The sequence below is a fragment of the Pomacea canaliculata genome, linkage group LG14, assembly GCF_003073045.1.
Source record: "Pomacea canaliculata isolate SZHN2017 linkage group LG14, ASM307304v1, whole genome shotgun sequence".
In the NCBI taxonomy this organism is placed as follows: domain Eukaryota; kingdom Metazoa; phylum Mollusca; class Gastropoda; order Architaenioglossa; family Ampullariidae; genus Pomacea; species Pomacea canaliculata.
In genome coordinates, this window is record NC_037603.1 from 15897673 (window position 1) to 15923833 (window position 26161).

The following is a 26161-nucleotide window of genomic DNA, read 5'->3' on the forward strand; positions in this document are numbered from 1 at the left end:
CAGGTTCTCTCTGAATGCAGGGTCAAAGCCCAAAGGTGAAAAGTGAAGAAGTGAAAGGTGAAAGAGAACCAGGTACATAAAAACCGTCAAGAACTCTTTCATGTATTAACCAGACTACCCTGAAGTCTCTGCAAATCCCGCTAACCGTTTTTGTAAGTGAACTCTCTTCGCGCGCTAAAATGTAAACTTCCGGTTTCCTGATCATGACGTCACTTCCTACACGTTTTACTTACGAATGAGGCCTCTCCGAGGGACAGAAGAGACAGGTCATATATGTCTGGAAAAAAGCCTAATAAGAGGCTTGACAGTAGGATTCGTTTGGAAATAAATTGTAGCTCTCTCACACGACCATAAATTATGGAACCACGAAGTGAAGACCTTTCAGTTATGCTGGACCTGAGTGACTGCATAACGGGACCTCTCTCTCAGTTCGGGTGGTGTGAGCCTTGTCGAACCAAACAACAGGTAATTCCTTTGTTCTGTGGATTTAGACAACACAGTAATTATCACCCAGTGTTAATTCGTCTGATTTATTTTTTTGCAGTCATGGGGACTAATTATTTTTACTTTACTAGTGTACTGATGAGACAGAGTGGAGAGGCTCGTGCCCATGACTACGTAGACAATTGTCGCGTGTAAACATTTACATTTTATTAGTAACTAACCTAAGTATTAGCGGAATGAACGGAGGTAGACAACATACATCCCATGGTTAAAAAATGTAGATACCATACACCGGACTATCCCTTTGGTATTAAAAACACAGTGATGGCAAGATGCCTTCAAGTACATTTTGCAGCTCAACGAAAAAAAATCACCTCGTTTGTACAAGACTAACGGCAACAAACAGTGAACATAAACAATGGAAACAACAGAAAAAAATCAATGAATTTCTCTGAAGTGCACAAAAAAGTTCTAGTTCTATCATGATCCAGCAACTAAGATGTAGCAAAGACAATCGCGACTAAAGGGAGATAATGAAAATAATATAAATAGCACCTTTTCTACAATGAACCACTCAAGGCGCTTAAGATATAGGCATGCAAGTATATTATATTAATTTATAAATATAATCATAATTAAATAATATAAATATAATAGTAATACAGTATATTATAAAAATGTTATTGCTAGATGCCATGGAACAGGCATTCCCCTTTTAGTGATCCAACCTGATCCAGCAGGCCCTGGAGGAAGAGTGTGTGCAACTTGCAAATGCAAAGGAACAGATGGATATGGAAGACATGCCACTGACGGCAGAACCTGATACAGAATTTGCTGACATGTCATTGTGATGTAGGCAGTGGCTAGGTTGTGTTGTAAAATACAATGGTCTGGTGTATGGACTTGAAAAACCTCAGGACACAGATTCATGCCAAAGAAATGAATATATATTTTTTAAAATATGGTGCGAACATTACATGCTAACAGCTACATTCTGCAGTTAAAGAAATGACTAAGAATATATGTTTGTATTAATTTACATGTAGGCAGATAATAAGAATACGATTGCATAATGAGTGTTTTATTTCTTTTCTTTTTTTTGTGTAACCTGTTACATTGCTGAATCTGTTTGTGTGATAAACATTTGATGTTTATGTATTCCTTACAAGTCTTTAAAATTTAGGCACGTTATTGGTATTAGTAAATTAATGTTGTATTTTCAGATTCACGTCTCAGTAATAGTGTTTATATCCTGTGACAACTGGCATATACTACCAGCAAGAATAATAGATCAGTGTGCACACCCACCCATAGTCAGCTAGACAGAAATTTAGGGAGCTGATCACTTGTTTTTGTTTTCTTGGCAGGAAATAGATAAACTGAAAAAAGACCAAGCTATAAATGAAGCCAATTTCAAGATGCTGAAGAAGAAGATAATTGCAACAGAGTAAGTTGCTTCTAATTAATTTGTACATTCTGACAGACTTACTGCTAATTTACCTAACTGCATGTTCTTGGCTCATATTTATAATTTTCATTAACATTTTAAAGGTATGCATAAACTTCGAACATGAGCTTAATATTTTTAAATTGTCTCAGTATTATCAGGACTGTACCCAGTCAGATCTTAAGCAAAGTAGACACAGATATACCTTACACAATCTTACAGCATTACAATAAAGGGAGACTGCATTATGATGTAAAAGAAAAATCATTGCCTATTATTGCAAGGTTTATAAGAATGGTGGAGCGATAACCATAGATGTCCAAAAGGCAAGCATCATCAGGAGACTTGGTTCATCAAGTATTTTGGTGAGATGCTACAAAGTGCATAAGGCATAACTGCAGACAAATCTTTCCATCTCAGTTTTGAGTGCACATCCATAGATGTACTTGAAAGTGTTGGGCACAAGCAAGATGTTGTGGGGAGAGCTATTGTAACTGATAACACTTTTGTCATGCTGTATGTTTATGTTTTGTGTTGCAGTCAGCTGTTACGACAATACAAAGCCAAGTGTCTTGATATCCTTTGAAACATTTCTATATTGGCTGGAAGATGCATGTGGGTGGTTGTGTGATGTTGATTTTGATATGCTAACATGGTGATAGTTGACTTTTTTCTTGGTGCCAGCTGTAAAGTCTTAAAAGCGTGGGAATATTTTTATGTAGCTATTCGACTTGCATGTAATTGATCTGTTTTGAAATGTCATATCTTCTTCTGAAATACCTAGTGAGAATTGATTTTCTAGAGCAGTGAATAGTATCTGAATAAATGCATTTGAATGCTTTGACCTCATAGCCTTGCACCTGAAAAAAAAAAATTTGAAATAGGTATATTCTCAGAAATGTTTGAGAACAGTCCTTAACAGAAATTACAGTGTGAAGAACAGAACAAGCAAATTGAAGAGTGGGTTCGGAAGTACGAGAAAAATCAAAGGTAATATTTGTACATCATTTAATTATTTTGGCTTTTTTTTTTTGGGGGGGGGGGTGGGACGTGGGGGAAGTAAAAGGATTGGTGAAACTTGTACTATAAATTATCTAACATTAGCAGTAATTTAAGAAATTGTCATCATATTACAATTCTAAACCATTTCCACAAGCTGACTGCCACAAGAATATCCTTGAAAAAAGGCCATACAAAAGTAATTATTTAGGTTTAATGGTGTTCGTTTGACATATCCTGTAGGAAGATTTTTTTTTCATAGGGAGCTAACTGTTTTGGAGAGTCAGCTTATGAAATCACTTGCTGAAATGGAACCAGTCAAACAGGTAAGAGAAGCTTATAACCGTAGATGGACTGGTTTCATGTCTGTAAAAGATAAGTTGGTTGCAAAAAATAAAAAGTGGAAAGACAGATTAAGAAGAGAGATTTCAGGAAAGCATCTCATTTTATTTTTTAAATACATTTTTTTTTTTATTGAAGAGTAAAAAGACTCCAGACTGTAATATGGTTCAAGTCATTATTTCAGTTTATGTGGTGTGAGCTTATTTAATGGCCAGTTTGTTAGTCCTGTTTCTTAGCTGACTTGGCAGGACAGTCGCAGTGGTGACTTGTTTTCTGCAGCTGGAGATTTTCTGTTTTTAAGATGAAAAAAGAGCTGGAGGAGAGACTAAAGCAAAAAGAAAATGATCTGGAAATTTTACAAAGGAAGCTGGATTCTGCTGAGGTGAGTATTCCTCAGAGGGTGAGATGCAAAAATAAAGTGAGATTATTGTGCAAATGATATCGACATACTGTTTATTAAATATCAGAAGTGATGGTGCTGATTCAAGATACTTTAGATTCAGAAACAGTGGATGAAAAATAGCAACATAAGGTTCAAAGGTTGGTTGGTACAGAGATGAAATCTTCCTTACCTCTGTCAGTGATGAATGTATGAACACGGGGGTTGCTCAGGAAGTGAGACAATAGAAGATATTCCCTTTTTTTTTTTTTTAATTCCAAATTTGGATTTAAACAAAGGGAAGTAACTGCAGATAAACCTTAAGGAATCCTTTGCCTGCAGTTGGCACGTGGTTTCATGGTGGTAGCATTTTATAGTCATTTTTCTTTTCCCTTAGCAAACAGTGGGTCAGAGTTGAGAAGTGTTATATCAGTTCTAAATGATAAAAGTACTTTAACTTTATTTAAACACTTTTGAACAGTGATGATGTACAAGTTAATCATCTTATTTGTGTCTTTCGACTACTAAATAAGACTTTCAGCAAAATTACTGTTAACAAAACCAACTTTGTATTATAACAGCTTTTTATCACTATTTAATTTATTTATCTTTCTGGATGCATGATTGTGCCAAACGACAAACAAAGCAAATTTAGGTTAGACAGTTAGAATTCTGTATAAGACAGTTTAAAAATAATGATGAGCATTTATGCATCCAGAGAGTAATCCTGTGCCCAAGGTGCATGACTGGTGAATTAAAAAAATACTTTTGCAGCTGCTTAACAACCAGTACGAGGTGAGGTTGACTACCATGCAACTGTCTTTCCGAAATGACATTCAAGCATCATCTGCTGAAGGGAAGAAGGTTAACTCCATTGAACAGAGGTGTGTTGGCATTTTCCTTTCTGAGTTTGCAGTAGAACTGCAGTTTTCGTTTGTTTTCTTTAGTATTTTAGTAATTTCAAGATGTATGGGTATGCATAAATGTTGTCTTTTTTGTTTTTTTTTTCCATGCAGTATTCATTTTTGTTTATTTACCAGGGTCTTAGTGTTTTGGGCAGATTTGTTGCAATATTTTCTTGCAGTATTTAATGCCATGAAAATGTGAAAGACATTTCTTATTTTATTATTATTATTTATATTTTCTTACAATTGCAGCAACAAGAAATTATCAGGAAGGCTACAAAAGGCAAAAGGTAAGTACAAACATTTGATCATAATGCTTGAGAATACACATCCATGCAGATATTTGCATGTGCAGACATTGAGAAAAGAGGCATAACTCTCTTAAAACCTTTATTTAGACTTAAATGGCTTATTAGAGCACTCTTGTTGGCTGTGATATGATTCCGTTCCACAAATTGTCTGGCAAAGGTGGGCAAATTGTTCCCATGTTTGTGTGTGTGTTTGAGATGTTAAGAGGATGGAATGCCGCCTTAATCTCCTCAGCAAGGCTTATTCCTGCAACAGAAAAGCTTGTTTGCAAAGATGTTCATTTAGCTTTACTATGTCCTTATCACATTTTTCTGCAGAGATAATACTCACCGTCATTTCTCTAGAGGCATATGTCATTTCTTGAAATAAGAATCTGGTTTTTTCTTTTCTCCCCCTCCTCCCATTGATAAAGATTGTTGAAAAATTGTTTTGCAAATTGAGGTTCAACTACCAGGGTAATTTTCATTGCTTCTGATTATACTGGGATGTAAATCATTGAATTTTGGGCTTGGGTAAAAGGATACTGTGTCTCCCACTTCTCCACTCCCTCCCTTCCCTCCTGGAACAACAAAATAAACTAACAAATCACGCAGCACTTCCATGGGTATCTCTTCACTGCAGCATGAATAACTTTTGTCTAAAAATTACCATGGAAACACCATTGACAATCTTTCGGAAAAGGCAGTTTATTTGAAATATAGTAAAACAGTTCATTTTTACCGATGTCTTTCAGAGAATTGTCATTTTATTTCTTTCTGTATTCTTTATCATTTGATGATGACAGAAGAGGTTTAAAAATAATTAACATATATATGTATGAATACAATATATAACACATGCAACAAGACAGCAGTTTTCACTTTACAGATAATGTAAAATCAAGGAAATGAAAATCAAATGAGGGCCACGGGATATAATGCTGAAGCTGTTATTTTTTTAAGGTGTGATGGTGTGGGGAGGGGGGCAGGAATAACACACAGAAATGTTTTAGTAGAAATGCGAAGCGGCATATTTAATCACAACGCATGCTCGATTCTTGATGGTTTATTCACAAACATTTTAAGCAGGCAACCCACAAGCAATAACCAAAGGTAGTAGTTTGGCAATCCTGAGACCATTTTCCAAGTACTTTTGGGCCAAGCCTAGAAATGAACCAGTGTACTCAGGGTACTCCAGTATTGAAATACATAGTCCATGATGTGATACTTTGCATGTCACAAAGTACTAGACAACATTGTGGTCTAATTGTTGCAGAATAGAGTGAGTAAACACAACAGGCTACAGTTTGTGTAAAAGATATAATAGTCTGTATGACACATGTTCTACTTGTTGAAGATACAACTATAGAGTTTAGGCCATGTACATGTGAATGAATTAGAATAAGCGCACTGAACCCAGGCTATTTATAACACTGTGGGGTGAAGTATGTTCGTGATCCAGGCTCAGTGTGAGATAATCTCAAGGATGTGAGGATATAATGCAGTTTATAATATGGGTGAAGCTAAGGATAATTTTTCTGATTTTAAGTTCTACAACTATTGCAAATGGCAGTAGATATATATATAACAAAGCATTTACAGATCACAGTCTGTGTAGGCACAAGGGTGGTTATAAATGTAAAAATGAAAGCAGGGTGAAGTGATGAATGCCTTACTTTTTGCTTGATCTCCTGTTTAAGACAAAAGATATTAAAAGACACAATAGGAAGAGGACAAGGACTCCACCACCTGTGCCCACAACAATTATCCCTTCCGTTAAGTACGTTGGCATCACATATGCTTTGACGGTAACTGTAACATTGTAAGTGCTGTTGACCATGCGACATTCATAGTCGCCAGAATCATTGAAGTGGACATCACTGATTATTAAAGTGTTGTTTTCAGACCTCACTCTTAGTGACTGATTTTGGGGAATCGGACAAGCAGGGCTTTCTACAGCATACCACTCCACAACATAAGTATCATTGTCTACACAAGTAATTGACAGACTTTCTCCTATTTCAACAGCCACCACCGGAGCGCTAATGCTCAAAGGGTTGTCCTCTTCAGCATGACCACAGTTAATAAGCAAGTGAGCAAAAAATGCACACAAAAGAAGACAACAGTTATAGAAAGTCTTCATGTTTGGAGTAAGAAAACAAATGGAAAGTTTTATACTTTACACTGCTTCGGTCACTGGGCAGTAACACAGGAAATGGTGTGTTGTTTGTTTGAGAAACCTTGGATAACTTTGTCCCTGGCACAGTGCTTATTGATTGGGTACATTCAGCTGCACAGAACCTGTCCTTTGATAGGAACAGTTTGTAGTTCAGTTTCGTGATCCAGGCAGGGCTGGAAGAACAGTTTTCATCAGGCAGGGCTGCAGGTATAGCTGTGTGACCAAGACACGCGAACTGTCATCGTAGATGCTTGGTGGGGTTAGAAACACAATGAGTGAAGATGATGCACTCGTCTGGGCAGATAGTTTGTGATACTAGACCTCGGCTGTGTAATGTAGACAGGCTTCTTTATAAACCATTGTCTGGTGCATGAATCAAGCTGTCCCCATCAAGACCTGCTGTCGAGGTCAAGTCCTCCCGGGCGTTGTCATGTCTTAGTTGTTAACAGAAACTTTCTAGATGTTTGAAGGTAGATGCTGTGCACGATGGGGAAGAGCGTCGTCTCTCTGCAAACAAATAAAATGAACTGTCACACAACCGACTCTGTTGACCTACACGCCACAGATTTCATGGTACCCTCGGATAAAGCTCTCGCCCGGATGTAAACAGTTACCCTCCGACATGTGTCACGTCTGCACGCGGGGCGAGGGAGGGAGGAGACGGGGTGAAAAGTTCACTGATTTTGACATGTGCCTGTCTTGATGCATACGTCAACAGGGTTCACAAGATGGTCTTTTTCTCTCGTATTTTAAGCACAAAACTGAGTTTACCTTAGGGTCTGATGTACATCTTTGGTCGTTTAACGTATGTGCAGCCATGGCCCTGAACTCCGACCAATTTTGACACAATTATCGACCCTTGTAATTAGTATTAATAATTCAACATTTAAAGATCAATAATTAACCTATGCATTTATACGACGGCCGTCGGCTGTTCTTGGTTGTCACATCTTCGAAATTGTAGTCTAGGGAAGTTTGAGAAACTGGACTAGAGAAATATGTGTGTAGGAGGGGATGGGGCGGTGCCTCAGGGGATGCACGGCATGATCAGGTGGGTGTTCACCCCTCCGTCCCTCTCGTGGGTCCGCCGGTATCGCCTTACCTCTCACCTGGTGACACAAGTCGCTTTCCACCGCCAGCTACGTCTACATCAGCACTGTTGACGATGGACACCCGAGCACCACCCTCAAGTTGCACACGCCGTCGACACAGCAAACGCGTCCGTAGGTGCACAGTTCAAACTGCCGTTTCTACCCTTTTCCTGGGTGTCAAACTGCTGTGTTATCTAATACAAGTCTCAGGCCTCATCTCAGAGTTCACGTGTGAAATGTGACAGTTTGTAGGTCGAGGTACTGATGTCATCTTGACCCCACGTATCGGGGTGGAGAAGAAGGAGGTCGAGTGGCGTGCTGAAGAGTTTAGCGACAGAACGAATCAGTCGTCCCTTGACCGGCACCTGTTGGGTGCCTCGACTGGGTGTCGTGCCGGGTCACGTGGCCAAAGAAGACCAACTTATATCGCTTAACTGTTGAAAGTAGAGGAACCTTGTGTACTCCAAGTGTAGCACTCTTGTTTTGTACAAAGTCGTTAGTTGTATTCTTTGTATGAGGTCTGGAGCAACCTCCTCAGGCAATGTTCTCGAATGTCAGGATTCTCCTTTCCGTTTCAGTGAGCAGAGTCCACGTGTCACTTCCGTAGAGTAGAATCGCCACTACCAGGGATTTTTACACTTGTAGTTGGTAGTGAACCTTATGGCTATGGTACATCCTGTTTAGTCTAGCCATTGCCGCTGTTGCTGTTGCGATCCTGATGCAGACATCTGGCGTGGAGCTGCTGTCCTTGAAGAGAGTGTGGCTCTCAACTACTTGAAGCTGCTGACCTGTTCGAGCTGTACCCCGTTCATGTAGGTCTCTGCTTTGCCGCTACCTTTGACCTTAACTTTGTTCTTTTCAGTGCTGATCTCCATTTCATATGCCTTTGAACTGTCTGTCAGTGAGTCTTGCACAGGGTTGTCCATGGGACATATTTTCTATCCCATCCCATCCCATGGCAATTTATGCCTGTCCCATCCCATCCAATCCCATGGGACGTTTCCCATGGTAATAACATTCCTATGGACAATACTGCGCATTGCACACATGTTAACAAAGTCATGGCATAATGAAACTGGAATAAAAAAAAGTATTTTTCCTGTGCTTAAAAAGTCTGACAATGCAAATTTCAGCGTAAATTTATTTTACAATTTCAAGTATCGACTACCATGGGAAATACAAATGTGTTCTGTCCCATCCCATCCCATCCCATCCCATGGGACGTTTCCCATTCCTATGGACAACACTGGTCTTGCAGTTCTTTGTTACTACCTACTAACACCTCGTCGTCAAAGCGTAGGTTGCGGATCGGCCTTTCACCGATGGAGACAAAAGTATGATGGTCAAGGAGAGCTTCGAGAATGATGTTCTCCAAGAAAATATCAAAGAGCACTGGTGATAAGGGACATCCTTGACACACGCCTACTGTAGTTCGAAAGTAAGCTGCCTGGTTGTTCAGCATCAAGGCGGTTGTGTTCAAAACATTAAAGATCACATTGTAGCACATCACAACCTGTGATTAACGCTCTACAGTAATAATTCAGCACCTGACGACTGGTGAGGTTTCCAGTTTGTCTTTATTTATATCCTAGAAGGGACAATTAACACAGAATAACAAAAATAACGGAAGACGGGCTTCACCTGCAGAAGGACGGGTACGCACGCGCTGCACGATCAGGTCAGGTGACTGCGGCAGTAACAGGTACAAAAGCCCTGAGTGGAGATATGTACTGTATAGGCTGTGAGGTAAGTGCTTGGGTAGTGGGCACAGTGCACCGCTAGTCCATGGTTAACCTGTAGCAGTTTGCTGATATAAACATAACGACCGACTTACACGACAGCTGCTGTACTCGTGCTAATCAAGAGACCCTCAGGTGTGAAGTACCTGTCAGCACCTGTCAGTGATAGGTTGCTAGCTCAGTCAGATGTCCACTCGGGGCCTGAGTGCAGTGAGGTCGGACGGACCCAGGCGTTTACAACCGACGAAAGTGATTTCTTCACCTGACATTCGCTCCCTGAATGTTTTGTCTGCGTGTCAGTGGGACATACCTGTCGTAGAACTATACGACTGGAGCTTGTGTCGAGAGGAATAAAGCTGTTATAACGACTCAGATACTCAAGTCCTTATTGTAAAGAGTTATAAATACAGAAGTAGAAACGTAAGCTTATGATGATAATATATTTTAAGAAACACAAGAAAGTTCACCAGGACTGATTCATGATCGGGTACTGGAAACCAGACTCGACATGACGATCGTTTACTCGTGTAGCGCGCGCTGACAAGTAGGACAGTACAGCACGTGACTAGATTGCAGCACGTGACCAGACTGTAGTAAGATGGATATCTTCACGCATGCTGTGGATTGAGGTCAGGTGGTGATAGCGGGACCTGTGGAAGTCACTGCACGGTCCGTGATCATGTGAAATGCAGACAGAAGATTAGCAGCACGACAAGACATGAAAGGAATCTGTTTGGTGTCAATGGGGAAACAGCATGCCGACGAAACAGAGGTCAAAGGTCTTACTTCCCTTGGAAGTGTCGGGGAGAGTTTAGTTGCCGTGCGAGTCTCACGGCTGCACACAGAGGGGTGACTGCCCGACGACTGAACCGTGTAAAGTAGAGGGGTGGCTGACGAAGGCTGTACATAGAGGGTGACTGACCGACGGCAACACCTAGAGGGGTACCGCCTCTTGGGCCTTCAGATATTCAAGTGTCTAGCACAGTGGTTCTTAACCTTGTTTGAGGTACCGAACCCACAAGTTTTATATGCACATTCACCGATCCCTTCTTTAGTGTCAGCACGAATTGCGGGTGTGTCTTGACCTCCGTGGCGGAGGCTCCGCCGAACCCCTCAGACCGACTCACCGAACCCCGGTTTAGAACCACTGGTCTAGCGGGAGTATCAGCTTATCGCAGTAGCTTCTGAGACGAACATGGATGGAATTGAACCCCATTTTTCGGTAGAGCAATTGTAGAAACTATTTTCATGCATTCATGCCCGTCATTTCCTAACAACAGTGAGATTTATCAGAGCATAGCATGTCCGGGGTCGGCAATCCGGCTCCCCACCTTATCCGTGTTTCAACCGACATTACAACCGCTCCCACGTGAACAGGTTAAAAAAAAAAGAAAAAAAAACATATTGACCAAAATTCAGATGTGAGGAACTTTCACCCCAAAGCCATTGATCTTCTGTGACTTTCACACACAACTTTGTCAAGCGTGTGTAACCAATACGTCAAGGTGGCTACGTAGGGTTGGGCTACGTTGAACAGGAAAACACAAGATGGATTTCTGACGTTGAAGTTTCTTTATTCAATTCTCGGTTGCTGGCCTGCCTCCTCTCTCTCTTTCAAATCTCAACAGCCCCAAGCCACTGTCCACCACGCTACTTATTCCCCTACCCTCGGAATATTCTCGAATCTCGATCCCCCCATCCCCTGTCCCCCTCGCCCTGTCAGGTCATTGTTCCCACCCAAGTTCTCAGGCGGGTGTAACAATAGACCAGTGGCCGGGGTCGGTAGTTCAGGGTCGAACTCAGCCAGCGTGGGAAATAGGTCCGGTGGTCGCGGGTGGACAGTTCAAGGTTGGCTACCTACAGACGCAGCCAGCGTGGGAAATAGGACAGCATCACTCGACACGAACCTTACACTAAACAATTTCATCGTACACTTCTAGAGTGCTACACGTGCGACCACATTTGCCTGTTTATATTATAAGGCCCTTTTCCCGAAATATGTTTCAACAAACCTTAACCGGACAAACACAGAAGAGCTTTTTACAAGAGTATTTGTATAACCGGGGTGTAAGCATCTTTTAACCATTTACACTCCCTTTTGTATCGTTTCAGTTATTTGTTGTTTGCTGCTCTATATTAGTTTTGTCACTCTGTCATCACTGTTTTCAATAAATCTGACGGTTTCTCGTCGTGAAATAGCCTTCATTGCCGCTAAACACCATCAACCAGTCAAACAGACTTCATCAGGCCGAGTTGTTCACTACCCGCAGTGTGAGCCGGTGATGAGGGAACATGTCCACAAAATGATTTGTCTTGTGGTGGTGCTCATAGTATCACTAGTAGTAACACTACATCAGTAGATGACAGACCACATGACTATAATAATAAAACCAAACACCGTGCGACTATAATATAATTATAATAATTCTACACCAGTTGATCAGACAGACCACACTACTAATCGTTGACTGATGTCGGCGATGTGACAACTGCATGTATCACAGTATGATAGGAGAACTGACACTAGGGGGGGATTCGATCTGTCCGAGTTGATGTCGCTTTTGTCATTTTTCATTAGCTTCTCTCACAAGCCAACCTTTCAGTTCTCGTGGGGAAATAAAAATTCTCACTGAATCTGCTAGTGATGCGTTGCTTATTGAAATCTCTTCGGTTCATTTGACCAAAGGAAAGGTTTTGAGTTGGTTGTTGTTTTTTTTTTCCCGCCAGACTTGTGAACTACAGGTTCGATCGAAATGTCATCGAATGGGCTCGTTTGCAGTCCTTTGTATCCCGTCTACCATGGCATTGATAATGGAAATTTGAAACTAGGTTACCTCCCAGTGGCTGCATTAACAGTCCACTTCCCCCCAGCTCCTGGGTGGCGACTGGCACAAGGTCCTCGACTTGGCACTGTCTGTCACTCACTTGTCAGTACTACAGAGTTCTTAGCACAGTGTATCTAACACTCACTTGTCACTTCTACTGATTTCTTATCTGTCACTCACTTGTCACCTCTACTGAGTTCTTAGCACAGTATATCAAACACCCAGTTTTTTTTTCCCCAGGTAACTACGAAAACGAGGCATGCTGGTACAAAGCTTCCGGTTTAGTCAGATTCTTTGTTTAGGCTCACCAAGACTAACAGCGGAGAACTTCGCAAGAGGCTAATCGTTGGTCTTGACAGAGAGCAATCCACATGTACACGTCCATGGTCAAACACTCACTTGTCACCACTACAGAGTTCTTATCTTAGCACAGTCTGTCAAACGCTTGTTTGTCATCACTTCTCAAAAAAAAAAAAAAAAAAAATATCGCCTTCATGGTTTAACATTTGCATCTCGGGGCTCACGTTGTTCTGTTTGCAGAGCTCGTCCGGGGAATTTGGGCGAGGTCTCTGGGTATTTCTCTTTTCTTCTCTTCTATTTCCCCCTCCGTCTCTCACCCACCCATCGAAGTGTCAACTCAAGTTGGAAGCACTTAGCTACCAAAACAACCAGGCGACCAGCTCCCACCCATTCTCGGCATCGCCAGAGAAGAGGGTGTGAGAACTTGGAAAGCATGGATAGCAAGGGGAAAGAGTCTAACCATTGAACAGCAGCTCATGTAGCCCTGTCCTTGTCAAATTAACGGTGCGAGCAGGTGTGAAGAGTGGATTACAGAAGTGAGTCCAGAGCGACAGCCATTAGACCGTGCTGCGTATAAGTTTCATTTATAGGTCTGTTATCTCTTATCGCTACAAAAACATTCTCAAGTTCTCTATCATCAATCTCTCGATCACACACATGCACACACGCGCGCAGAGTGGATAGAAGAAGACACTCAGACCTACCTAGGAGTTAGACCTCGGGTATCAGTATCAATGACGATGTTGACCTCAGACCTCGACGCGCGCACGCTCAGCTTCCACGCAGCAGGTGACCACGACAAGAAATATGAGGCGACTCGAGGGTAGGTGCGAGTGTCACTTTGCTTCCTTCTCTTGTCACAACAACCGTGGGGACACCGAGCGGGGGACATGACGTAAGCAATATATTCGGCTTCTCCGACAACAACCTCCGGGGCGAGAGGATTGCTTCACCTCTCTGAACGTCATGCTTCACTCACCTGGCCTCTGGGTCCGTCATGCCTCAAAGGTGTCGCTAAGATGTACTCTCTGCATTGTCATTAAACACCACAGGTACTTTCAAGGTGAATGGGGAGAGGGAACAGAATGGGGAGAGGGAGCAGAATGGGGAGAGGGAGCAGAATGAAGCGCGCACACATACTTTCACACACACACAACCATTGCCAAGTCCCCCATGTTGCAGTGCAATGGGTGTCACTTACTCAGCGTACACTTAGCACCGCCTACTGATGGTTTACGGGAGAGGTTGTATCCCCACATTTTTCTGAACAAGAGAGAATGGGCGGAGAGGTGATAAAGCTTCCCCAGCCTTTCCCTATCATTTCACTTGCTGAGCAAGATATTTTGGGGGGTGTGTGTGGGGTGGGGGGGAAACAGCCCAAGGTTGTCACCTTAAAGGTCTACCTGGCAGCAGTCATTTGTCAAATGACTCAGTGTACGATACCATTCCCTAAATCTGGGTGAATAACGCTTTCATTATGGAGATAAACATCTACAAACATCACAAAGCAGTGTAGGAAAAGATAAAAATATCATTTATGCACAGATTTGCCTCATTAGACCCCGTCTCTGCCACTGGCTGAAGCCTTTATAAGGTCGATATATCTGCACAGCCTTTGTCTTGAGCTCATTCTGTGCACATTGATGTTTGTAGGTAAAGTAGGGTGGGTATTAACCCAGATTTGATGAAATGCTATCTTGCACTGAGCTTTAGCCATGTATCAGAAAAAAATTTGCTCCTCACTAGGCCTTTAAAGGCACATGAGTTATCTCCAAGCAACAAACTATTACAAAGTATTACACGTCATAGAAGTTTATTGAATTAGTTGACTATTTTGAACTGGTTTTCTGTGTTGGACAAATAGACAAAGGCTTTCATAGGAGGCATCATTTGTTTTTAATGATATAAAAGTATGTATTAAATGTAAATAGCACTAAAGTCACCATGATTTGTATCTCCTTGTGGGGAAATTGTGTATGTGCATAAAGTGTCTTCAGGTGGCAGGATGTTTCTATGAAGGTGACCATGTGCATGTTCAGAAATAGTCTTGGACATTTATGTGAAATGTCCATGCACCGAGGGCTAAAAGCATGTGTGTGTACCCAAGCACACAAGTTTTTGCTTCTCAAACATTTGTTTTAAATTGTAACAAAATGTATTGGTTAAAAAAAATTGTTCATAATACCTTGTAAGATTTTTATTTATACTTTTGTTCATTGTTTTTTCCATCTTTTATATGCAAAGTGCAGTCTCGAAAACCAAGGAAAGTTAAATTTTGTTATTATTTGAACATGATGTGTTGTGTGTGGGCAGATGAGAACAAAGCACTCCGAGTGGAGATTACAAAAAGCCAGCGGCTGGTAAAGCGTTGCGAAAGTAGATTGAAAAGAACAGAGGTAGGTTAAGCTGATATTGCTTTGCACTTTATTTTAGCATAAATTTTGCTTGTAAATGCTAAACTGATAATTATCACAGTAGTATAGATCTTACAGTTTGTACATTGATTGAAAGATGCTGCCATCATGTTTCCATTGCACCATGGTTTTGACTTTTGACAAAATAGTAGTGTGAAAGGAACTTAGGACCATCACCTCTCCCTTACTGCCTGGCCTTTCCCAACCCTCTAAGAAGTCAGGTACCTGTTTCACAGCTGTCAGCTGGGCAAAGTATTCTGCCCAAGTATCAAATCAGCTGATTTACATTTTCATAATTGGGTGCCACTACTAAAACAACTACTCAATCCACTTAAGCTTATAGTTTATAATTATTTTTTTTTTTAAATAAGTGTTTTGTTGTAGTCTCTAAAACTTTGTCGTCCTCCTATGCTTGTAATTTATTCATTTGCTGTGACAAATATAAAACATAATTACAGATTATTACAAGGTAATTTTACTGTATATAAGTCATGTAAACTTTTTTGGGGGATTTTTACGTGTTCTCTTAAATGAAACCATTGCAAGATTTATACATTGAAGTATTTATACAGTGAAGTTTGATAGATCTTTGAATTCTTAGGGTTTGCTTCCTAACTCTTCCTATACTGTTATCACCCACAAATGTGAACATCTTCATAGCTATAGCTCAATTGATACGTCTGTAATGAATGAGTGAAGTTTTGTGTGGATACAGGATTTTTATGTTGTATAGGTAACATTAATTGATTTGTATATATATATACACACAATGTAGAGGATGCTTATAGCATAAGTATGTGTGACATGAGTTGATATATACACATTTGCATAGCATATCTCTGTATGACATAGGTTGATCTATGTATACACACAGGATACTAACTTCTGTATGTGTGATATAAGATGATACTCATGTGTGACTACAGGATGCTTATATATGACATAAGCTGCAACATATAGATTCAGGCTAAGAAGCAGATGAGTGTAGACACAAGATGTTATCTCAAAATGTACAATGTAAGTTGATTCATTTTAAATTTCTAAATATTACTACTTATGTTTTTGAGCCAGTTCCGCAGACTTACAATAGTCTTGTTGCTTTGCATATTATGTTTTGAGTTCTGTCTTTGGTTTGTGTTTGCATATAAATTTGTGAAAATGGTCTGTTGCAATTCTCCTTTTTTGCAGGCTCAGCTTTCCAGGTACCTCAAGATTCTGAATGAAAAAGGTGAATTGTTTTTTTCAGATGCTCATGAAAGCTAAATTTTTTATTTGCAGAATTTTAACACTGGCAGTACTGATAAATTGAATTAACCAGTGAGCTTCTCAGTACATTGGTACATGGCTGTGGCTTTATAAAAGGTCGGAGCTAACATAGTTTCAAGTCTCTTGAAAACATCAAAGTTTTAAAGCTGTGGATTAGTGGAGGGGGGAAGTGTTTCAAAATTAATATTTTTGAAATTTCTTGTAACTGCCTAAAAATTGAAAAATTCTTAGGAAAGGTATAACATCCTTCAGCACAACAATTATCGTGATTTTAAGTTATGTGGGGTCTTGCAGGTCTGCTGTCAGAAAACCAAGTGACCAGGGCTTTAGCAGCAGCAAGGCGACTTGACAAGAAAGAAGATGGGATGGAACATTCCAACATGAGTGACTCGTATTCAGGATCCGATTTCAACTCTGACCTGGAGTCTGTGCTTGATGAAGATGAGGCCAAACAATGTGTGTACTATGCTGTAACTGTGGTGGATGTTCATTTTGTACGACTCATTTTTAAATGAGTGTCACAAACAGCTAAACCATGCCACCATCCACTTGCCATTTTCTCCAGCAATGTCACTGGAATTTGTTTTCTTAATAACCATGCCACCATCCACTTGCCATTTTCTCCAGCAATGTCACTGGAATTTGTTTTCTTAATAACATCAGAGTTTTGAGATTGTTCTTGGGCTTTAGAGACTGCTAAACTAGAAATAAAGATCTCGTCAGCTATGGTGTTTTCACCCCCGGAGTAACTGCATGACGAGAAATAAGTCTACTAATGTCATGTCTACCATAGAGGATATCTGGATTAGAATGTTTAGAACAGTTATTATGGTCCCATCCTATCAGCATGGAGAATTGACTTCTGGGTTTTTTGTTGTTTTTTGGTTGTCTCAATGACTTTGTTAACTTCATTTCAATTATCAAGGGAGAAAGATCATTTATTTGTTTAAATGCTGATCCTAAATAAATATGTCAAAACAGTTTATATATATTATTATATTATCCTTGGCTAATCAAATGCCTTCTTCACTACAGCTGTTGCAGACAGGAATCATTCTGAGCAAAAAGATGACATTATTCAGGATATTGTAGAGGAAGCTGTTCAAAAACCTGCAGAGTCTGGTGTCTGTGCACAGCCAACCCCATTGTCTTGTAAACCCCTGGCAGCAGGGAAAGCTTCCAGACATGGAAAGGTACATTCTAAAAAGCTGACGACTGCACCAAGTCCTGCAAAGTCATTGTCTGCACAGCATTCTGCAAAACTGGTTTCTTCCAGCCCCACAGCAGCACAGCTAGAGGAGATGACACATTTGTTTGCAGTGTTGCCGCCAGTACACTCACCTTTGCCTCTGAGTCCACTGGTGAGCTATTCCTCATGGCTAAGTGCTCTTGCTTATGTCTGAATACATCTTCATCAGACCTGAGTATAGCTACAGGTCTGAGTATTGTTGGTACCAGAATACATTCTTTTGGTTGAATCTTGTTCTACATGTTAGTGCGGCGGTATTTGAGTATTATTGTCCCTCTCTAAAGTGCCGTAGCATGTTGAATCATATAAATAGTAGATGCTTGCATATAAAAGAGCTAAACTTTAAATGCTATGTAACTTTAATGAATGAGAAAGCTAGGATAGTCATATAATGTCTTCATTAGGCAAATGAAAGTAGCATCTTGTGGACCAGACTCAAGACATGTTTTTCTTCCTTTTTGTTTGAGTTCTCTTTTATTTCATTCTTAAGCTACCTATTTAAGAAAAAGCCAAACGTTGCTGTCCTAAGCACAGTTTGTTCTGGAAGTGTCCTGATAATTAATATATGAAAATTTTGTTTGGCAGTCCAGTGTTAGACACAAAAGAAACAGTCTGAATGTATAGGCGTCATTTTTACATGTGCTGCAGAGAGAAGACAACAGCAATGATGAAAGTGAAGACAGTGATAGCAGCGCAGGCAGCAGTGGTGACATGTCATTTGCCCACTCACCGCATCAGTCTGTCAACTCAGAAGTTCCTATTATAAACCAGCAAACTTCTAAGAGAGATGAGTCTCACACCTCGCCCCCCCTCAAACAGCTTCAAAGCAGCTCGTTGCAGTCTGTCACCAAGTCTTCTAGTTCTATTTGTCTACAGGAAAAGGAGTGTTTAACCACTATAAGTAACAATGTTGGTCACATTTGCCCACCAGAAAAAGAGCACAACTCGGATATAGAATCAGCAACACAAGAATTAAAGAGAAAGTCTTCTAAAATAGACAAAATTACTTCTCAGCAAGACAGGTCTTCCATGTTGTACCCTGTAGAGAATAATTCTTTATCGGCAAGTCAGAAGTCTGATGGCAGTGTTTGTTTTGCAGTAGGAGCTATCCAAGAGCTACGTTCTCCTTCCAGAGGAATAACTCACCAAATGTTGCAAGGAAGTTCAGATTCTGAGCCTGACAAATTAGACAGCCCGAAGAAAAATAAAACTGAAACAAGAAAATCAACCATTATACAGGATAAAGAACACACTGTGGAATTTAGAGAAAGAACAACAGATGTTGATCCCTTGCTTGCTGGGCAGACAGTTTGTGCAGAATTGGGTAGTGATTTGAATTCAGAGAATGTTCAGGAACCTCAGTCTTTGTGCACAATAACCCCTTTTTCAGTTGGCATGAACACACCAGAATCTAATTTTGATACTGGAGTTAGTTTGCAAGCAACATCAAAGCAGTCATCTTGTGGAAAAACTTCAAAGATAATAGTGCAAGGCCTGCATGGCAAAAAAGTGACAGATCAGGGTGAATTTTCTAATGTGAAAAATGGTGGTTTCTGCAAAAGTAAGATATTTTCCTCTGAATCTGAGAGTGAAGCTGAAGCTGTGGGCAAAGAGAATGTTACAGATGATTGTGAAGGTTTTTTATATTCACCTGCAGATGTTGGTCATGCTCCAGGTCATGTAGCAACTGTTTCAAAAGGAAAAGAAAGCAGCATTCTGACAGAGAAGGTGGCCACAAATATGAAGAGCCAACATGATTTGTCTGGAAATATCTTGATGGGTGGTGGAAACGATACAAAACTTAAAAAGAAAAGACACATCAAGAAAATATTTGATGAAAATGGTTATAATGCAGATGCACAAGAAAAAAATATATGTGAATACAAAAGTTTATCATCCAGGAAACTTTCATCCTCTAGAAAATCGCCTATGTTGTCTAAATTGTCTCCTGACCCAAAGATTACAACATTTGAGCAGTCTTCTTTAGCAAGCAAAGACCTTTCTTTGTCGGATTCTTCTTCAAATTATGACACATCGTCTTTATCTGACTCATCAGCATCTGATGTTGAAGATGAATCAAAGGTTCCATCCACGAAATCTGGTGCAAAAAAGAAGAAAATTGTTCAGAAGAAATCTTTAGGCTTCGAATCATCCAAAAAACCACAACAAAATTTAATGCGGCAAAAGCAAGTTTTACATAGATCCAAACATCAGTCGACAGAACTTTACTGCCAGCAAGAGGACTCCCCTGACAAGATGTTGAACAGCAAACATCACAGGAAAAGAACATCCTCTGTTTCATCGGGAAGTGATGAGGAAGACATAGCAGCTCCTGATACTTCAAGGTTGAAAAAAGATACATCTAAGCAGTTATCTGTCAATTCTGAAGGGTTTGAGCTTTTTGATAGAGCTCAACTGAGCATGTCGGATAGTGATGATGAGAATATAGGGATAGATAAGCAGCATCTACCAATTCTAGATGGAGTGCAACTTGCGTCATCCAGTAACAGAGATGATGTTGATAAAAAGATGGAGAAGGTTTTTGTATCTGATCAGACGCTTAGTTTGTCTCCTGTCTGCAGTGAGAATGTAGAGACACCTAAAGACTGTTTGACAAAGCATATATTCAGTGAGGTGCCTGTTTGTGTATCTAAAAGTCAGGATGAAAAGAATGTCACTAGAGATGAACTGTCATCCTCAGAAGTCTCGTTTAATGAAGAAGTAAAATCTGCCAAAAAACATCCAGACAAAGTTTGTGAGGGTGCAGTCTCAGGACAGGAGGATACAGTACAGGAGGAGCATGTACAGTATCATAGTGCTGCTGTCTTTTCAATGACACCATGTGAAAATTCCTCAGACCATAATATTCCAGCTGAAGAAGATGTAAGGATTAATAAGAAAATGGTAGAAGGCACAACAACCAGCCAGATGAAGACCTTGAAAAGAAAACTGTCCAAGACTGATGACATTGGTGCAGTGAAGAAAGCAGCAAAAGAAGCTCTCTTGGAAGAAAACACAGAAAGTGTGTGTGGTCTTTTGTTTGCACACAACTGGCAGCCTTGCTCTGAAATTTGTGTCAGGGAGATTGAAGATGACTGTCGTAGAGAGCAGCCCAGCATAGTTCAAGAACTTGTTCGACCACGAGCTCAGTTCTCTCAGCCACCTTCCTCTTTGCTCGCTCATGCTGCCCAGTCAGCTAAAAGCACATCCACCATTGTCTCTTTAGAGACAGACCCGCAGAGGCCAGCTAGCAGACAGCTGCAGGAAGGGGATAATTCTGATGCTAAAAGTTTGGAGGATGATTCCATCAGTGCAAGGGGACCAGCAAGCCTCACATTGGGTGCAGAAGCAAAGGAGAAGGGCAGTGCACTCTGCCATGAAAATACAGAGGTAAATCATGCATCGCCACATTCACAAAAAGAGAGATGCGTCGATTTGTTTGACGGTCATGAAAAAGATACAGCACAAGTTTCAGTTTCCAGTAGTCCAACAGTGGCAACACCTCAGTTGGTGCCAGAAGTGATGCATACCTCCCAGTCAGCTGAGGGGAGTTTCAATATATCCAAGGAAGCACTAGCTGTGATGGAGTCTGCAGAACTAAAAGTAGTGTCACCTGAAGCAAATTCTGCACCTCTGAACTTGCCATCAAACACAGTTATGACTCAAGCTTCATCATCTGGGAAGATGAAACCCAGTATAGGACTAGGGACAGAAGAACCTGCAAACAGCTTATCACTGCAGTCTACCAGAGTGTTATCAACAAATGTGTCGGAAACTTTACCACTTCTGGCATCAGAATGTGTTTCACATGCTCCAACATCTCCCCTATCTTCCTCCAAGTTGAATACCTGTGTGGGAGAAGCTGTTGCGACCATTAAACTCCCTGAGTCTGCTGAGATCTTACCAACCACTGCTTCTGACAAAACAGCATGTCTGCCAGAGCATCATTGTCCAGCCTCACCACAAATTACTTCTTCCACAAGAGAGAGTGTGCAGTCTGACACTGCGTGTGCTGCAGGAAAGAATGTGCAGTCAGACAGTGCATGTACCATTTCCAACTTCTCTTCTGCTCCAGCAGTGACATCAGCCCCTAGTGAAAAGTTCGTGATTAGCGATTCATCTTGTGTAAAAGCTGCAGCAGACAACTCTCTGGCTTCAGTCTTGCCGTCTGGTCTTGTGACAAGCATGTTTTCTGAACCACATGTCTCAGCTTTTTACTCTCTGAAATTAGAAACTTCTAAATTAGCATCAAGTCTCTCAGTTCCTGGAGAAGTGTCTGAAATGTCTGCTTCAGATGTCCAGAGACCACCATCCAAGTCCTTTAAAAGTTGTCATCAAACTCCCAGAGGTATGCTGCAGTCGTGTGCAGAAAATATGCATTTGTTCACATCCAGCAGCTGTGATGAAGCTAATAATTTTACCATGGAGCAGCATACACAGGGTGCATCTGAGACACGTGCTGTAACACAGAAGGCTTCTGAGGATTGTGTTCAGTCACTGTCTGCTGGGAAGGATATCAATGCATCCAGCAGCCAGTCTTTATTTTCAACGTCTGCCTTGTTGAAGGATGGACCTGCAGAAACATGCATTGAAAGATTAGGCAAGTCTGTGTCACCTGCATTGCCAGGTGCATCTGAAGATGTGCTTACGAGCGTAGTTTGTGCTGCCAACACCATTAGTAATGTAGTCCAGCATGCCAGTGCTGTGCACTTGGAAGAGGCACCAGAATCTGAGAGAGAGCAGCAGTTGCTTGACGTGTGCTTAGAGTCTGATGTGCAGCACATCTCACACCTTGGCACTGGAGAGCCTGCTGTATCACCCGACATTCTACCATTGCCTGAATTCTCAGCTCCAGAGATATGTCACACCAATACATTCCCAGCTTTTGGTGAGAGATCATCAGATGTTGATGTTACAGCAGCCAGGACTAGGTGAGTTTGATATTTGCTGTGATGTGTGGCTCTAACAATGCTGATTATTATCTTTCACGTTATGTATGTTCATTTACCTTTATAATTTTTTTATTAATTTTAGAATCAGAACAGTCATTCTTCCTCCACTCCACCATTCATTTCAGGGTCAGGACAAGTTCACTCCCTTTCACATATTTCTTGTCGTGACCTCAACTGTGAAGTTACAGTTGTTACGTATGCTTGTGATTTGCTGATAACATTGTAAGTGTATATATGCTCTTGTGTCATGACATAAATTTACAACTGACACAAGCTGCAGCTACAACAGTGTCAGTAAATGCATGATTTGTTTCATCTAACCAGTGTTGATGCTATTTCAGCACTTTACCTCCAGCCAAGGATGAACTGAAGGATTTGTTTTCTTCTACAAGTTTCAAGTGGATTGCAAATGTCCCACACCTCTTGTCTCCCCTCCCGGTATCTCCCAGACCATCTAAAACCCACAAAAGAGAGACTTTTAAGAACCAGAACTCTTTGCTGTTTCCATCAGAAAAGTTGGCAAAGTCTTCCCTGCTGTCCATCATCTCCCCTCTGTCACCTGGTTGTGACGAGGCTGAAGGGATCCCAGACCCTAGCAATATTTTCAGTGATTATACTACAGCTGCTTCTAAAGATGCATCTCAGTCTAGAAAAAAAAGGAAGCAGAACCATCGACAGAAGAAGACTGACAGTTTGCAGGGTGGGTCTGTTGTTGGGACTAACATGCTACCTGCTCCATTATATGCAAATGCCACTTCAGGAACATTTGACCACAAACTTGACCACCTGAAGGTCACATCAGCAGTGTCCACGGCAGTGGGGAAAAGGATATCAAGAGTAGCCTCGGTAGGAGCTTCTAGTAGCCAGATGGTTAAGCCTGGTGAGATTTTCAAGATGTCTTCAAGTAAAAAAGGAGACTCATCAGCAGTAATACCACTGTGCAGCAGGAAGAATCCCATTGAGCTGGCCAGACAACAGATGGAGCATCGGCACCATCAGCTACAGCTTCAGGCCAAGTAAGTGTTATTTTGAGAAAAAAAACTGTAATGAGTCATTGTATCAGTGGCACCATTATGTGCATTGTCTTCCTTGTAACTTCTTCATTTATGTTACATGCTTGAGAGAGTATATACTTTAACCCTTGATCTCTTTGCATGACAGGAGTAAAAAATCTACAGTTAATCTGTCTGAGAAGCAAAGTGATCCACCCATCAGACTGTGCAAACGACAAACGACTGATCAGATTTCTGCACCACCTCCAATAAAGAAGTTGGAGACAGACAGAATTGTGGCTGGAAGCATGGAAGAAAAAATTCAAGGTATATATATCTTATATATGGAAATGCCTTTCTTCTATTTTTGGTGGCTGATACTGTCTGATACCCTTTATGGATAATACTATATATACCATATATATATATACAGTATATACCAGATAAGATCCAGCTTAGCCTCCGAGAGACAAGTAGTACTGACTGGCATGATAGAGGAAGTAGAGACAGAGAAGACACACTATTTTGGTCATAAAAGACACACACAATGTTGGGCAGAAAGGACATGCACAAAATCTTGGGAGTGAGAAGCAGTAATGGCAAATAAGCAGACATGATGCTTTAAGTGCAAGAACAGGGAGTCAGGTTCTGAACAGAACAAGAGTGATTCTAACAAATAAGCAGATCCCTCGTGCTGTTATGAAGGGATATTGAACAGGTAGAGGTGTCCTTTTGACTGGTCAATAGTCAACGTTCATATTAATCATTTAATGTCATTATTCACAAGAGAAGGTGAACAAGGTATTTTTCCATCAACAACAGTTTTGAACTGATACACTTTTGTTTGGACAGATTTGCTGGTGGAGTTTTACCATGACAGGTCTACAGCTGCTGAACCTATTATTGTCAGCCTTCAGCAGATAGCAGTGGCTGAAAAGTACTGGCCAGTGGTCATCAACACTGTGTGCAAGGTAGGTTGTTTTGTCTTATTGCCTTTATGTGATTGTGTGTCATATACACTGGCGCCATCTTGTTTCTTTTGTGTGATTGTGTCATGTAGATTGACATCTTACTTGTCTCACTGTCTGTCATGTAGACTGTCATCTGTTTGTTGCTTTATCTCACAGCATGTCATAGATTGAATCTCTTTGTTGTATTTGCTTTTTTGTTAACTCTTCAGGTGAAATGAGTTCCTAGGTCTGTCTTATTGTTACTGTGATTGATTCCTGTCTGCCTGATAAAACATTTGTACTATCTGTGCATGTATGTACAATAATAATAAATATATGATTTATATAACACATAATCATGCTCACAAAGGAGCATGCTCTCAGCTCTTAAGACAAGTAGGAGATGTGGACAAAATACAAAAGACAGGAGAAACAACTATGCAGACAAACAGAAGATACAAAGAGGAATCAGGAAACAAACAGTAAGGATGGAGAGTGTCATAAATCTGCAAAGATGAGCACACAAACTAGTCATTTGACTACAACCACAACTATTGACAACTATGTTGATTGTGTCAAGGATAATGTTGGGGAAATATCAAGGTGTATTTTTGCCTACCTGATGTAACAGTTTTTGTGTCTATGCAGCTGTTAGGAACATGTGATGAAGACCTCCAGGCCAACATTGTACAAGCCTGCACCGGAAGACGTCTCAGTGTGTCTGATAAGAAAAGACTTGCACAACAGTCATTTCTTGCTGCTGCTGAAATCCATCTTCTCCATCTACTGTTGAGACTCATGGAGACAGAAAGTGTGAGTTAACTGCCTTTACTCTTTCTGTAACTACTGCTTTTGACACTGTAAGGTGTTCTTAGGTGGTGAGGATAATAGTACAACAGAAGTCGAAATCAAAGATGATAGGATCTTGTCTGTTTGAATCTCTGAAAGCAAAAGTGAACATGAAAAGTGACATTAAAATATAGCAAGATAGAAGTTTTATTTTAGAGAATGGAGAATGCTAGAGAGAAGTGCAGAATCCATAGGGGTCATTGCCAGAAAGCATTCTTTGTAAGGTATGTGCATGCTGCTAATACTCTGACATTCTGAAATAGATGTGCAAGAAACATCAGCTGATGGAAGGGCTGTGGAATAAGATTTTCACTCATGATAACATGCAGAACATCCAGCGGGCAGCTTTATGGTAAGTTTTGCTTATAACCGGCAAGTTTTACAGTTGGTTGGAGAAGTAAAAGTTGAGATCAGCTTCAGGGATCAGAAAGACAGACGAGGGCAGAAAGCACAATACAAAATCTAGAACCTAAGAAGTAGGCATGATAATGTTAACCTTGTAATCTGGGATATGTCAGCAGATTCCTAGAGGGCGTTGAGACCGGCAGACAT

At 40.8% G+C, this 26161-nt stretch overlaps 1 protein-coding gene and 1 long non-coding RNA gene across 2 annotated transcripts in view; one reads left to right on the plus strand and one right to left on the minus strand.

The window, feature by feature from the left end:
• Positions 1 to 214: 214 nt before the first annotated feature.
• The window catches only part of LOC112555762, a 29518-nt gene continuing 3571 nt past the window's right edge, over positions 215 to 26161 (plus strand). The window contains exons 1-18 of the mRNA XM_025224259.1: positions 215 to 465; positions 1812 to 1891; positions 2432 to 2466; positions 2821 to 2881; positions 3153 to 3216; positions 3534 to 3614; positions 4386 to 4495; positions 4769 to 4806; positions 15251 to 15333; positions 16540 to 16579; positions 16912 to 17073; positions 17653 to 17978; positions 18515 to 22797; positions 23160 to 23834; positions 23980 to 24137; positions 24663 to 24781; positions 25409 to 25573; positions 25873 to 25961. Of these exons, the coding sequence (XP_025080044.1) occupies positions 358 to 465; positions 1812 to 1891; positions 2432 to 2466; positions 2821 to 2881; positions 3153 to 3216; positions 3534 to 3614; positions 4386 to 4495; positions 4769 to 4806; positions 15251 to 15333; positions 16540 to 16579; positions 16912 to 17073; positions 17653 to 17978; positions 18515 to 22797; positions 23160 to 23834; positions 23980 to 24137; positions 24663 to 24781; positions 25409 to 25573; positions 25873 to 25961 (6677 nt within the window). The 5' untranslated portion in view covers positions 215 to 357. The remainder of the gene's footprint in view (positions 466 to 1811; positions 1892 to 2431; positions 2467 to 2820; positions 2882 to 3152; positions 3217 to 3533; positions 3615 to 4385; positions 4496 to 4768; positions 4807 to 15250; positions 15334 to 16539; positions 16580 to 16911; positions 17074 to 17652; positions 17979 to 18514; positions 22798 to 23159; positions 23835 to 23979; positions 24138 to 24662; positions 24782 to 25408; positions 25574 to 25872; positions 25962 to 26161) is intronic.
• Positions 4893 to 13910, minus strand: LOC112555814. Its single transcript, XR_003097536.1, has 2 exons — positions 13642 to 13910; positions 4893 to 7489 (listed from the first exon to the last, which is right to left on the minus strand). It is a non-coding gene; the product is annotated as an uncharacterized LOC112555814 (long non-coding RNA).